Raw genomic sequence first — 15,795 nt, 5'->3', positions numbered from 1 at the left:
TTAGAGAGTAGGAAATTACAGTCTATTAAATCAGACAGTGGAAAATGAGCTAAAAATCTTTGATGCGCTGCTACATAATCATGAGATCATGTTGTTGGAGAACAATGTAAGCAATGAAAACATCTACAAAAGTACTGTAGTTTCCACATGCAAGAGACATAAAACCACATGGACATGTAATTTTACTTGCATTTGGCTAGAGGCAATTAGCAATATGCCCTTTTTCACTAACATCAGTTGTTCCTTTTCCATGTTTTACCACGAGAAGCCCACAGTTAACTTACGTGTTATACATACTCTGACAGGGAAGAGCAAACAACAGTGAATATCTGAATACATTATATTACAAAATATTCTGTGATCCAAGCTCAAAGGTTTATTAAGGTGTTTTGTTTTAAATGAATGGTGTGCAACACCAAGGTAGTTGGATGGTAGCCTGACCAACTGGCATCTCTCTTCAATAGTATGGGTTAAAGGAATGTGAATGACAAAAGTTTATCTCCATAAATCTTTGAGATGTTGAGATTTGATTTCAATCTGAATGAGAATGGAAATTTTTGCTAATGTGCATTTTTAAAAAATTGTTTTGTGTCAACCAAAATGTTGCACTTCAATCATACCTTTGATGTTGTACTACATTACAAGATACAGTTCAACATCAGCCTCAGAAGGGAGAAACTGAAACACATTGTCACATCGCTCTTTTTCCTGTTTTTTCTTCCAAAATGAAATTGAGGCAGAACGTATGTTTTCATTAAGCTTTCTGATAGGAGCCACCTTGTATTACAGAATATGGTTCCAGCAAAGTTTCCCTGGGCAGTACGAACATCTAGCAGAGCTGTGCCTGCTGACCTGTCCATGGAATATGAAACACATGCATCAGGAAGCTCTGCAGGCCAGCAAAGTAAGTGAAGGAGATTAAGGCAGGATCACTGGCTCAAATCAACCACCACCCAACTCTAGCACTACATCAGTTCTCCCAGTACTTGTGGAAAGTCTTCACAGTTCATGATGTGGACCATCAGGAACAGAAATATATTGCCAAATCATGTATCTTTGACTAATTTCTCAATTCTTCTACAAAATTACAAGCACCACGTGAACCTATGTATGAAAGCAACTACACTACTCTTCCCTTTCAGCAACGCACAAGTAACTACACACATATTAGAAAACAAGATTTCTTCCTATTTAGTGGTCTGATACGCAGACCAATCTCATTGGCAGAAAGTGACTAAGACCCAAAGACAGAGGTGGGGCATAATTTAGAAGGTGGTGTTCCAGAAACTATTTCTCCTATGTGCAAACCCCCACTTTGTTCTGAGCTCTTACTCATTTGAGAGCAAGAGTGAGCCTTACAAGAAAAAGATGGTCAAGAACACGGCAGTATGAAATGTTCAGTACCATCAGCATCAAAAAATTATTAAAAATCTCAGTAGCCCGTGCGATTTTACACAAACCTCCTACTGATTGTTTTGGGGATCTTTTTTACCTTAGCATTTTATACTTTCTGTGTGGGTGCGGGGAGACAAGAGTACAAATACAGACAAAAAGTATCTCAACCTATAAATACATTGCCGAGGAAGCAGAGGTTGAGCCTGGGAGGAAGGAAGACAAAGGAGACAGGGAAGAACTGGAATACAACAAGCAGAAAACTGGAAGGAGACTGGAAAGCAGCAAGAAGGGAAATGCAGCCATGACTCGGTGGCCACGTGAATCAAATCAAATACTGGTGCTTTTCCTTAGCACAAAGGAAGAAACAGGGAGGACACTGAAGGTGAACTAAGGTGAAATGGATATTGGTATGAACAAGGTCCTGCTATTGCAGACATCTGACAGAAATAATTGGCATTTATTAAAGCGGTAAGAAAATTACCAAATTTTCATTCTAAATTTGATGGACTCCATGTAAATTTGATGCACTCTTCCAAACCTTCACTTTCTTTCTCCATCTAAACACACATTACAAACTACACAAGGACAACAAATGAACATACAGGACATAGGGAAGAGGCATCTCGCCGGTTCCCATCTTCCAGGTATCTTTCACTTTTGTAGCAATCATTATTTTAATCCCATTTTTTTAAAACCAATAGTAAGCTTCGTTTGTATTGAATTCTAGGAGAATTATGCTGTTTGATGTACAGTGGCAGTTTTATGCTATTATACTTTTTATTTGATGTGCAGTAAGAACTTCCTAAATAACATACTTCAATTTTGGCTGAAGCCAGCCAGGGATCTGCAGACTCTACGCACAGTTTCTTTGGCATTATGAGTTACATGTATTACGGCTGTGTTATTCCCTTCTTTTAAAATACCGTCACATGTTCAAGAGTACAAGGACAATATCTAGACTTAAGGCATTTAAGAGTTTGTCTGATAAATGAAAAAAACACTCTAAGATACAGGAGGAAAACTCAAAAATTGTAATGGGATTTTGATAAAACTGGTTCAACTACTTTTTCTAGGGGTGTGGTAAGAGCCAACTGAAAAATTAAAGCCTGACCCATCAATACTGTCTTAGAATATGGCAATAGTTTTCTATGGCATAAAATTATAAAATCTCTGTAACAAAGGATTACCTAAGGAAGAATACATTTAGTGTTTTTAAAAGAACTGAGGTGTGAGGGAAGAACATTGTTACAGAAATTGAAGATGTTGATCTATTTTCTTGAAAAACTAATAATCAAAAGGACTGCAGACAGCATGGCAGAAAACTACCATAAAATGGCAAACTTGTGTGGAAAAGATGGTACCTTTTATGTTTTTTGCTCAGAATAAGAGAGAAGTAAACACATTAAAGAAAAGATCACGGACCTGCTCTCTAAATAAAACCTTTACCCCGTAGGGGCAGTGAGTTAAGGTAGGAAGGTAATAGTAGTTCAAAAAAATACAACCCCTGCTTTAGCAAGTGAGTAAGTATATGACTAATACAAAGGCAGTTCAAGCAAAAATATTATGAAGAACTATAAAAAGACCAAAGAAGAAGAAAAAAACCCAAAACAGAACACTTTCTAGCACTGGCTAAAATTATTTCTGCAGCACTGCTGTAGTATATATGCTAACTTCAGGTGAGTTATTAACCTCTAGCTGTATTTCATTACCTGTTTTTCCCCTCTTACGGAGTGGGGATAATCTTTTCATAATTAAAGAACACAAAATAAGTAAGAACATAATTTATTCAAAAAGCATCTAACACTATAAATGCCTTAAACCTATAAGGTGCAGTCTCACAGCTAGTGAAATCAAGTATGACAGAAAAAAACAAAGTACGAACAGCAAAAGCTGTTTTTCTACAAGGGAACTATGGGGCATTTCTTCCCTTACTGTAGCCCCAAGCAACATTTGTAAACGCAATCTACAAGAATCACACAGAAATGATGGTGGATATTCTGGTATTTTAATTGCAGTGAGAAGGTGTAGAAGACAAATGAGCTGCACATACGTTAAAATGAAGCCTTCAGAAACACACGCACCAGAAACTTCATGTTTTGTGAAACACAAAAATGAATCCCTTGTAACTTATTGATCACCATATTACCCATTAATTTTTTTAAAACTTCCACCAGTATTTTTGTTCTGAAAATAATAATGTAAAACATCTTAGGCTTCATTCACATATTGGAGTATCCTTCTGCTGTTATCAGTACTGTAGATGATTGACCATGTGATTACTATAACTGGAATAGTTATTAATTGCCCCCACTGATCTTAGAGAAGCAGGAATACACTTTTTAAATTGTTCTTTGACATACTTAACACAAAATAACCCTAGGAACACTCACCATACTAGCAAAGTATAAAACCAGTATTTTTGGTCTTTCAGAAAATAGTTTATTAAAAAAGTACAGTGCAGCCAGCACTTGCAACAGGGCCTGAAAAATCCACAGCAAAGACAAATCACTTTCATCTTTCAAATGAAATAAAATACCGAAATCAGAGAACTGCATGCTCCCTGCCACTGATTGCTTTGAAATACATAGCGATGAAATCCCTGCTAAGCAGTAAAGCACCTTTCCAGAAGAATGAGGTAGCCGGTTTACAGATTAGCACATGAACTTGAAGATAACTAATATGATTCTGCTTCTTACTTGCTCACATTCTGTTGCTCAAGGAAAAAAAAGAACCTTAAAAACTTTTCCACTCAGTATTCTTAACTACCTATCTTGGTACACATCAGACTGGATTAATCTCACATTTTGGAAATGTATAAGCACAGACAAGTGTGTTTGTTCTCTCAACTCCCATTCCTTATAGTCAATGGAGAGAAATAAGCACTTTCAGGGCACGATCCATCACATCCAAAAATAGGTATTAAAGACAAGTGTGACTCATCTGGCCAATCTGCGTTGACTAAAGGGAGTCTAGACAACTAGCTCAAATATAGGCACCTACACTATGGAGGATGTCTGAATCTGGGGAGACAAATCCTACCCCTTCCACTATCATTTTTAAAACATACAGTCTTTATCAAGGTGACATTCGTCTGCTAAAATTGAATGGCACAGTATGGAAGAACCTACCTTAATTTCTGATCTGAACATCATCCCAACAAATAGCGATTAGATGGAAAGCATACAACCACCGATGTTATTTCTATACTCTGTAAGTAAGCAAGGTTTGAAAAGAAAAAGGAAGAGACTAGAAGTTTTATCCTCTGTTGTATAATGAACTCTGGCTATATGCATGTACCAGATACCCTTCAACTGTACAGCATGGACTGCTACCCCAGAAGCAAAGGAATACAGCAAGTGTCACAAAACAGTTTTCAAAACCACTCTCTTCACACCAATATTTGTAAATTCTCTGCTCATAATTTCTTACAATTTATTGCATAAATATTCCAAGAAAGTAATTTCTGTGAAGAAAAAAAAAAAGGTGCTACATGAATAAATGACTAATTGAATCTCAGATATACGTAAAAAATAGCTAGACCCTCAGATGACAAGGCATGCTCTAGCAGACTTCTCATTCAAGAAGTTTACAAAATTTAGTGTACGTAAGATCAGAGCTTATCTCTCACCCCACTGCTTAACCTTAAACTTTGATATGAACTAAGACATCTGAGTTGTCATCTCACATGTAACATCTCTTTCCTAGAGCCTGCTGACTCCAAAGATTCACTCTGATCCATCAAATTAGGATCTGGATGGATAGTTTGTAGAATTTTTTTTAGGTTATTGACTTTCACCTTTCTGAAAACCTGTAATCCTACTACTTACTTAGAGAAAAAAAAAATATTAATAATTCATTAGGTATGTAGGGAAATACCTGAGAAATTATCCCAGCACTTTTCCACCCTATAGTGACAAAAAAATACCAAACACACTGAATGCAGCTCCTGTTTAAACCTTTACCATGATGTGATGTTAAGCAACTTGTCAATGCCCTGCATGGTTTCTTTTCATTTATAGGAAAATGATGATTTCTAAAGATATTCTCTCCTTGGAGCTACTGTACAATTATACTAACATTTATACTGCATGGCAAATGTTGGCAAATGTTTATTTTTTAATGACAAATCACTTACGGTCTGAGAATAAAGCTGTATCATGGTCACTGCACTTACAAGATACTGCACTTTTTCTCAACGTGTTACATTAATCATGGAATCTGGCTGCTGTCTCAAGAAATGATGTTTGAAGTCTTGGTAAGTGAGACATTAACAAGATTAGCTGCTGTGCGCATTTTTATTTAAACTGTGCTCTTACCTAATCACTCTACCTATTCAGAGAAATCTTGTTGTCCACTAGTGTTTTACAATGGAAAATCAATAATAATCCTCAATTCTATGTCTCTTTCCTTTTAAATAAGCATTAAAAAGAAATGAGATGTATTGAGTTAATAATAATAATGACCCTGAAGAATAATTCTAAGAAATGTGGCATTTGCCTGTCTTACTCATAGGAAAACTGCGCTGCCTTTAAAAATATATTCCTCAATAATTTAAGGACCTAGGGCTTGAATGAAGATGTTTTATTCTCCAGGACTCACTTTATATGATAATCCTTCCTCAACTTACTTGTCTTTTCTCAACATACTACACATACATCACCTTTCCCCTGTGTTTGTGACAGCAGATTAAAACCTATCAAGTTTACCACCTAAGAAATCAGTATTTTTCTTGTTAATAATTATACCATATACCAATAATTATAATAATTGCTACTTAACAACAAACAGAGGGTGAATTCAGTTTCATACTACACAGAGCTAACACTGCAGATTATTTCGGTTCCCACCTTCTTACCACTGTGCTGTCACAAAATAGCTGTCAGGTATGGGTGTTCATCCAACTCATCTCTGGAGCCCTTCCCATTTCCCAGATGCTTTTGAGATGAAGAAACTGCATGTGCCTCTGACCACCAGCTCCCATAATAAACTTGGTAATCTGACTTCGCTGTGTAATTTTTTTCTTCTAAATCTTCAAATTCGCTCTTTGAAAACACTGACGTGAATTCTCCTGTGATGTAATTTAAAAATCGAAAGCACCTGACCCTATATCATTGTCTCCAGCAAGCCCAGTAACCCCCATGTAGTTTACCAAAAAAGTCTCAGCAATATGAATTTTCACTGCTAGTGAAAATTATTCACTACTATAGCTGTTTGCAGCAGTTATCTTTTTTCTGGTGAATCTAAGTCTGCCACATGCTCACCACTCCAATAGCCCCCTTATAGTGATATAACAGAGACCTCTGTAATGTGTATCAGTATTCTGGAACAGATCATTAGAGATAGTCCAACAAAATTCCACTTCAAAATGGTATTAGCAGAAGCACATCTGCTGTTAGCCACACCAGCAGTTTTTTCCCTAATAGCCTATCATGTTCCTAATGTCTCCTCTCAGCGCTTTTCTTCTTACTTGAACTTGAATTAATCCTGTTCTTGGTAGACAATAACCACTTTTGGCTTTCTGAATTTTCTCAGCCCACAGGACTGTTGATTCCTATTAAATGTACAGCTACGGAAAAAACAGTGTATCATGGATATCATGGATATTTCTAAAATCATATTATACTGGAATTGCACATTTTTTAAAACTAAGCTGAGGACAGGTGAGGTTATGGGGACTTTACAGTTTCTTTGGTCATTAAACATTGAATGAAATTAAATATTCCCATTATTGGGATGAAGTTATTTTGAAGCATCAGAATACAAAAATACAAGCCAGACTGGTGCATCTTCAGATACTGGGTTAACATCTTCTGTTTTGCCTACTAGTGTTTTGGCAAATTCTAAATTTCTTCTCTGTAAATCACTTACACAGAAGCGAGCTGGTAAGCTAACTACCAGATGTAGCAGTACCATCATATCTCCACCAAGCAGCTTTACCAGAATAATTTCACCTAATATTTTTCCTGCCTCTCAGCAGATGGCTGTTTAATTTGATCTTTGTTGCATTCCTTAAACTGAATTCTAGCAGCATTTCTAAATACGATTTTTGAGAAGTTTATTTTGTCGAACAAAGGGGCAATGAAGTGTGCTCATTTCTGAAGCCACAGAAAGAACAGAATAAATAAGAGATTGTTCACTTTCTTAAAATGTCACTGTATACACATACTATGCCATTTCTGCACAACACTCTTCAAGTAAACTAAAACAATCTACTTTTTTCAAGTATAGTGACATTACTAGTGGTGCCTCTGTTCCTATATTTGGTAACAAAGTTAGTAATCAACATCTACATTTAAACATGTGGTCTTAGCGCTATTAACTATGCGATGAAGCAGGAATGTGAGGCTGCTAGCATTCAAATCTGAAAATGTTGTGTACGTAATGGGCACTCTGGGATGTATACTGTGGATGGAGTAAAAGCCTTATGGTATGTGTAACTGATGTCTTAGCTTTGAATGTTATACAGGTCCATGACTTTCCTATTAATTCCTCTCTTTTTACGGTTCTGTGCAATTTGTGCTGTAAGTTCTTGTAGTTCTAATTTGATATAAAGTTGTCTGTATTTTGATATACACTATCCTGCTCTTCCCTTGGAACGGAGGTACTCTTTCAACATTACCTGCCAACAGTTGTGACTGGAGACAGCCTACCATCTCGGGGACTCATTCTCCTCTCCCCTGCATCAGTTGCACCTACCAAACATTCCACTCAAATCTGAAAGAAGGTTCAGGCCAATTACACACAGCCCGTGTCTCCAGGGGCTCACCTGGATCTCACCCTTCACCACTGTAAATGCCTATTCTCAGTACCAGTGCAACTACCTTAACAGGCACAGGATACAGGATCAGAATCCAGTAAGCAGAACCTACATTCCCTGGGAAGTCATTTCCCACTTCAGCTTATGTCCCTCCACAATAAAGAATTTCTAAATAATTTCTTACTTAATTTATACGCAAGAAATGCATCTAGCCCGGCCTTTGATGTTCTACCGGTACACAAGCTACTAACACAATGCCTTTCTTCCCTCTCATTTAAACTACTTGAACATTGCCTCCTCACCCTAAAGATTTCCTTTACAGTTAACTGGTCACTAATCATCACAGATCTCCTCCTAAGCAAAGCATGAAGCTTTTCAGTTGTCATGGATCAATGCTGCAAGCTAACAGCTGTCACAGCAGCTTTAAAGCTGGTTTATCAATGGTGATGCTAAAGAAAGTAACTTGATGACATACAGAAATGTAACAGGTAATTAATCTGGAGACCCTATCCAGGATTCAAGCCAAAGGTGAGAGTGTAACCTATCTCTAAGTTGAAAAATACTGCAAAGATTACCTCTGCAAGACTCAACTTTCTGAAATACAGACCTACTTATACTTAGAGCTGATGATAATACTTTTACAATTAATAAAACGTGGCCAAAAAACATGTATCTAAAAAACCATACTCCATAATTTCATAAACCTTAAGGAAAGGTCTTTCCTAGATCAGGCAGATCACAGCACTGACCTTTATTGTGCTACTGTCAGAAGATAGGGAGGAAAGAGAAGGAGGGACAAAAGAGATCATCTGAACTGATGAGACTCTCAACTTACACAGCACAGAGGAAGGAGTGGAGTGGGAGAGCTCAGACTCAAGCGAATGACTCTCCGAGTTTGCATTTTTCATGGACTTGCCCGCTGAATTGATGGAAAGAAACACAACATATGAACAAACAAAGATGAAGAGGTAGAGTGTGATCAGAATCCTCAGCAGGCACGGGCAGCAGGAGCGGCCGCTGGGGCACGGCAAGGGTGGTGACCAGTGAGATGAAGAAGCAATGGAAGAGAAGTGGTGGGTGGAACATAACCTCTCCATGTCACCCTCCTTTGTGAGAGCTGTATGAGGGTCAAGTAGATGTGAAAGAAAAAAAAGAGAAGGCCAAAGGAAAAATAATGATAATTTAATTAGAAGCAACAAAAATCTTTACAAAATCTTTGAGCACACAAAAAATGTTAATGATGTACTTTTGGGAGGCAGTGTGGGTGCCAAAGAACAGTTGTAAAGGTCATAGCCATAAATGACTCTGTTCAGATGCCAGCGCAGATTTATCCCTCTATCCAGTACTGAGATATACAGGGCTTTGAAAGAGCTTTTAAAAAATGTCCTTAGAAATTTGAAGGTTTTTCTTCAGGAAAGTATGTACCTAAGGGATTAGTTTAAATTGGTTTCTTTCTACTGTTAAAGAAAATAAAACCAACGGGTATAAAATGAAATAAATTAGCAAAATATATGAAAATACATGCCCCCTGAATGGTTAATGTTTTGAAGCGCTGTACCTTACAGATACATTAAGTAGCACAGATTAGCCAGACTTTACCTAATCTGTATCTCCTACACCTCAGCAATTTTTCCCTGACAAGAATCATCATTCTTACTAGCTCTTTCATTAACTTATTTCCAGAGGCAAAAAAACCCCCATGAGAAATCTACATTTCCTGACCACGATAAACCTAACAACTCAGCTTTATAAAAGTCTGCGTGTGTTGCTGGCAAAAATAACAATGGTATTCAGCATTACTGAAAAAAACCCATATCAATCTCGTATAAAAGAGACGCTGCCAAAGAGTTCCAGTCTCATTACTACAGGAAGGTGAAATCCCACAAGCAATCCCAGAAGGCAGCATTGCCTACAGTCCATTTTTCCAGTATCTTCTTTCTGTCCACTCCTGTCCTTATATTTAGGAGGGATCACTGTCATGCAGGTAAGCCCATGTTCAATGGTTAATGTCAGAAAATCATGTTAGCAAGGACCCTGAACTACAGCTTCAAGTGATTTCAGACTCAAGTTCTAGAATCAGCTTCTTCCTTAAATTACTATTATTTGCCAAGCATTGCTTGTAGTAGAAGAAATATGTTCCAATCCTAAAAGATGTAAATGCATACGTAAGCAAGACAATTTTTCAATAAATAACAAATGAAAAGTAAGCCTGATTTTAGTGTCTTGAAATTAAAATACCTGCATTCAAAAGTGAAAATAGGGCAAGAGCCTGATGTGAGAATACTGTATGCATTCCCTGACAGGTGTGAGGTTAAGAATCTGTTCCCAAAGACAAATTTGTTACAGCTTATTTAAGGCACTTTTTTTTTTTTTTTGGGGGGGGGGGGGGGGCGGTTCTACCTTTCTGAATGAATGGTAACATTTGTAATACTCTGTACAGACATGCATATGCACACACACTCCCACAAGGTACACAGAAACACAACTGTGCTGGAGATACTATATCCCACACAGACTCATGTGATCCACACAACTGTAAAGATTCAAATCAATAAAAACCAAGAAAACTACTTGCTGGAGAGCTGAGTATTTTAAATATGTTTGGGGTGCTAGTCTGTACAAATGAAGGAACCTGTACTTGTTTGTGCAGTCTACGCACGGTATTAGAATAATAGGAGGAATAAAATGCATAGATTGCACGCCTTTGCAAAGAAGAGTCATTCTCTGTGAGGCATGGGTCATACTGCAATACTATAAATCGTATGCAAATACTACTTCTCAGTTACAGAGTGGCATCCCCATTTCCCTTCGCAGGAAGGAGAGTGCCTTTTCCCACATTGTACTCCATGCTGCAAAGAAAAGCAAAAAGATTTTTAAGGTCCTTGGGAAACATTCTTTCTAGATCTCAAATCTGGTGACAAGCATCATCTGGAGCATAAACATAAGGACCCAGCCAGTCAGTAATCTAAGAGAGTTCTCTCTGCTACCTCCGAAATCCACTCGTCCCTATCAATATCTTATCTCCAGCTGCAGCTAGTAGCTGTTCCTGACAGGAGAACAGCTTTCTCAGAGTTGTCCTAGAAAATCTACATCCAGAAGTCAAGCTTGGTGGAGGGGGAAAATATCTTTCCTAAGTGCCTTGCTAAAGCATGAAGCTTGAGCTTATAATAGCTGTCGGGGATGCAGGACTGCCTGACTGAATCATTCTAGAAACTGGACCCTAGGGCTACTGTTAACTTTAATTTATAAAAACAATCTGAAAAGCAGCCTCCTTCTGAAAAGGTGGAAAGACTAAAAGTGTGAGAGGAATACTAAAAAGGGAAAAACAAGCAAGCCTGCAAACAATTAATAACAGAGAGATATATTTCTTTTTTTGAATAAACAGAAAATGAAATCCCTATACATTGGAATAAAATGTTCACCCAGTGTCTGGTGAACAGGGTAGTGGTACCACCACGTGTTAGGCCATGAACCCGATGCTGAAACAGCTGCATCAGTGTACAAGGTTATCGTGATCACCCCAGATTTAGCAGTTCAAACTGCCCTTCTCGGTCACCCCACCTTCCCAGAAAAGCAGGTGAAGAGCAATATGCCACTGCTACTGTGCCTCCTCTTCTGCAGGCACAGGTAACATCTTTCAGCTCCTCCTTCTGCAGTCTCCAGAAAATACAGAGTGCACAGTCTCAGCTCACCTTGCTGGCTTACTCCCTTTATGCCCTTTGCATCACTAGCATGTAGCTATGGGTCAGGAACCTACAAATAACAGAAAACATCACCTGCTAAACATTTCACATCTGTCACTGAGCTACAGCAAAGAGGAGGCACAGCCAGTATCTTGTCTCTCAGACCTGTGATTACTGCAAGATCCTCTTTTCTGTTTTGAGAATAAAATGAACCATGGCCATTCAAATGCCCTTAACTGTGACACTACAGAATCATAGAAAAGAATTAGGTAAAAACATTTTAGTTGTTGTTTTTCTTACAGTTGTAATCCTGAGATGTAATTCTGTGCGCTAAGCTTCAGACAGAACTCTATAAAACTTCTACTTATAACATTGCATTATATCATCACGCAGAGGCCATGTAAATCAGCTACTCATTTAATGAGGTTAGTTGCTGAACTACACATAGTCCTTTCAAGGAAGAATTACAAAGTGTTATGAATAAAGGTGAATTACACTGTATTTTCCTCTGCATCAGCTGCAGCTACCTGTAATTGTTCTCCAAGCCATTACTTTGCATTAACTCAAATTGCTATGACTAGGTTCTTATTTAAAGTGAGTAGGTACTGGCTGTTAACGCACCCAAGACTTTATTCAAGTGGAGGTCAAATGATTCACTGAAACTTTAAGAACAAAGCACCAACATCAGCGGCTTAATTAGAGCTACCTGCAGCTCATACAGTAGTCACAACCGACAGCTGCATTGCTACTAGCAGCGCAGAGAAAATTCTCTCTTCGCTGAGGGAACACCAGCTATGCAAAAGTGGAGAAAATGACTGCAGCACAGCAGACGGCAGATACTAGCCCATACACCAGCTGAGCTCCTCAGCCTTTCCAAGAGCAGTGCAAACAGCAGCAGCAGAAGCAAGGCGCTGGGCTCTGCCGCAGCCTTGCTCTGCTCTCCTGTGCAAGCCTCAGCTAAGCTGCCGTGACGTAAATGCCCGATGAATCTCATATGCAGCATAATATAAAACCTGCATTTTCAACACTGTGCTCCTCGGACAGCCACTACCAGCAGACTGTGCTTTCATGTTTACACTATCAATTCATTACCCTGGCAATGCTGTTATTTTTATCAAACGTATAGCAGCTCTTCTACCAGTCACAGACTAAGCACTAGATATTTTTGATACAATTCTAACTACTTTATGTTTGAATCTCTCTAAATTCTAAAATGCTCCCATGCTCTTCAGAGGCCAGTGAACCTTTAGCAGATTCAAGTCTGTGTTTTCAGGTACAACTTTGCTCATACACACTTTTAACAGTATTTAGGCATTGTATTACTTCCAGCATAAAGCAAACCCTGTATTACAATGGTTCACTAAGAATTCTCTTTTCCATTCTCCCCATTTTATCTTTACTATCATGTCTGGTTTGCGTTTCACAAATATTCACATTTAACATTGTTTTTTGAGGCTGAAAAACAATCTTTTCTGTGAACCAGCAATACACAATCCTAGTTTTCTTTAACTCTTTGTTGTATGAGCAACGCTGCAGTATAATATTTAGAGCTGAAAAAATGGAAACAAAAACAATTAGCTGTGAAATTACAGAAGTAATTTAATAAAAAAATATTTTAGTTTTTTAAAGAATAAAAGATGACTAAAAAAAGTGTACGGACAGAACAAAAGAGAAAGATGAAAAAACACTGGCATCTGAACAGAATAAATATTAAAATGGTGATAGCAAAAAATAAAATAGAAAAAAGCAAACCCAAAACACAAATGCATGCTAAAAGTACATAAACTAAGAGTTACAAAGCACTGCCTTACACATATTTAATCTACTACTATTATTACTGGAACTAGTATCTTAGTTACTAAGCAGTAACTTTATATGTTCTTCATTCCAAAACAACATGGCAAGTGGTGTTTTGGGAAATGAAAAGTCAAAGGTAAGTCTGAAACATGTCAGAAGTAACACAGAAGAGCATAAAAGTAGTTTCTTTAAAATAGTATTCTCTCTTAAGCTTTATTAGGAGTTTTGGTGTTTAACGACCTAATGAAATACACTGACATAACTCCTGTTATTGCTTCTCCAAATGTTTCAAGCTTAAACTCCTACCTTTCACATCCTCATCTTCAATGGTTGTATTGGAACTCTCTGTCGATTCCTGTTGAGAAGTAAATACAAGTAGAATGTATAAATAGGCCAAGCCTTATTCGAGTGCCTTTGAAAATTACAGTTAGTTACAGATATCATGCAAAGCCTTGAAGCAGGGTGGGATGTAATTCACAAACAAATGATCACACACTGATTAAGACATTTCCACCTGAAACTGATGTCAAACATTACCATTCTCTACAGTAGGGAACATAAACACATTTCCTGCTGTCTAATGCTTTTACTTCACATGAATGTAAAGGAAACTTCTTTAACATCCAACCATACAAAGTCCATCTGAAATGTTATATGAATTACCTCAGCCAAGTAGGAGAGCTTGCCATTTTAAGCTTAGTGATTAAACCAACTGTGCAAAATAAGTCATTCCATTCCAGCTTCTAAATATGCAGACTTCTGCGTGCTACAATTTACAATTTTTTCTGCTCATATGACTTATGCAATGTATATTAAAACAAAGCCTCCCAGTGACTGTGAGGGTATTACATCAGATTCTGTCATTTTAAGTTTTATATTGGTTTTGTGATAAAAACAATTTTTGAAGGAGCTGAAGAATTGATAAATAGATGATAGCAACTTTGACAAACTAAGGTATCTTTGTAGTAGTATTCTTCAAGCTACCAGTCATGTAGAGGAATGACTCATCTATCAGACAGTTTATAATACTTAAGCCACCACACTGTTAAAAAGGCAAGGATAATGTATCTCGGTCTTTCATGAATTACCAGAAACATGAAATATTACAGACAAATTCAACCGGGCATTGTCAAATCTAACAGGTACACAGTTTTAGAAAGCTGGAAAGATTTTAGACTCTTTTTTTTTTTTTCAATTGTGTACTTTCTTGAAAAGTAGAATCAATATAATTATTTTTAATTCACAGCTCAATACTAAAAAGGATTAACTGTGGGATATTTTTATTTGAGAGACAGAAGATAGGACTGGTACTGTACTTAACTCTTAAAAGGATTTTACCATTAAATAATAAAAGGTAAATTTGTCAGTGCCCTTTTTTTACTGTGTCCTCACAAGGCTGAGCTGAAGTAATGTTCAAAACAGCTAATGTGTTACTCAGACCTTAAAAAAACAAAATGTATTTGCATCCATAAATAAAACTACATGAAATTAACTCACACACATACACAAAACTGAACAAGTCACCATGCTTTCTCTGAACTGGCTGTGATGTTAGACATTTCACTCCACACAGATATATCGTGCTCTATCACTTAAAATATTAGATAAAGTACTGATAAGTAAACAAAAACCCCACACAAACACAAGTTGTAAACACCATGCACAAGCTCAGACGGCAGATGTAGCCTGTAATACTGAAGTATCCACTCCAGTTGCCATAATACAACGATCAGTCTTTCAAATTTAGGAGTAACATTCCGCATTAAGTTGCTTGCTTGTTTGCTGTGACCTTTTGGGACATCGAGTATCTTAACTGCTATGATTACACAATAAAGTCAAGTAGATGTAGTCATGCCAATAGTTTATCTGGGTTTCCTGGTCTTTAGTGGATTTCAGTGATAAAAATTAGACTAGTGTTCAAACACAGGCTGGCTGTTGCCTATGAGTTTAGACTTGGGGAGCTGAAAGAGTAGTAACACGAAAATAAAAGCTCTATGTTTGACAGATGCAAGGTACACAAAGGAATGGGATATACAAGCACAATACACACCATCAGCACTTTCATGCTCAAGAAATGTCTGCATGCGTTATTTTTGCACTCAGATTCAATCCTTCTCATATGAAATAACCACAAGGACTTAAGACTAGATAAATGAACTGTCA

The 15,795-nt window shown here is 37.4% G+C and overlaps 1 protein-coding gene across 14 annotated transcripts in view; it reads right to left on the bottom strand.

Moving 5' to 3' along the window:
* The window catches only part of CAMK2D (calcium/calmodulin dependent protein kinase II delta), a 209,037-nt gene that overhangs the window by 61,074 nt on the left and 132,168 nt on the right, over nucleotides 1-15,795 (bottom strand). For all 14 annotated transcript variants that reach the window (XM_055796075.1, XM_055796063.1, XM_055796065.1 and 11 more), the window contains one exon: nucleotides 13,939-13,987. In XM_055796075.1, the coding sequence (XP_055652050.1) occupies nucleotides 13,939-13,987 (49 nt within the window). The remainder of the gene's footprint in view (nucleotides 1-13,938; nucleotides 13,988-15,795) is intronic.

The sequence above is a fragment of the Falco peregrinus genome, chromosome 2 (assembly GCF_023634155.1).
Source record: "Falco peregrinus isolate bFalPer1 chromosome 2, bFalPer1.pri, whole genome shotgun sequence".
Taxonomy (NCBI): domain Eukaryota; kingdom Metazoa; phylum Chordata; class Aves; order Falconiformes; family Falconidae; genus Falco; species Falco peregrinus.
The sequence above is the reverse complement of the archived record's forward strand: the minus strand, read 5'-3'. Positions and strand labels throughout refer to the sequence as shown.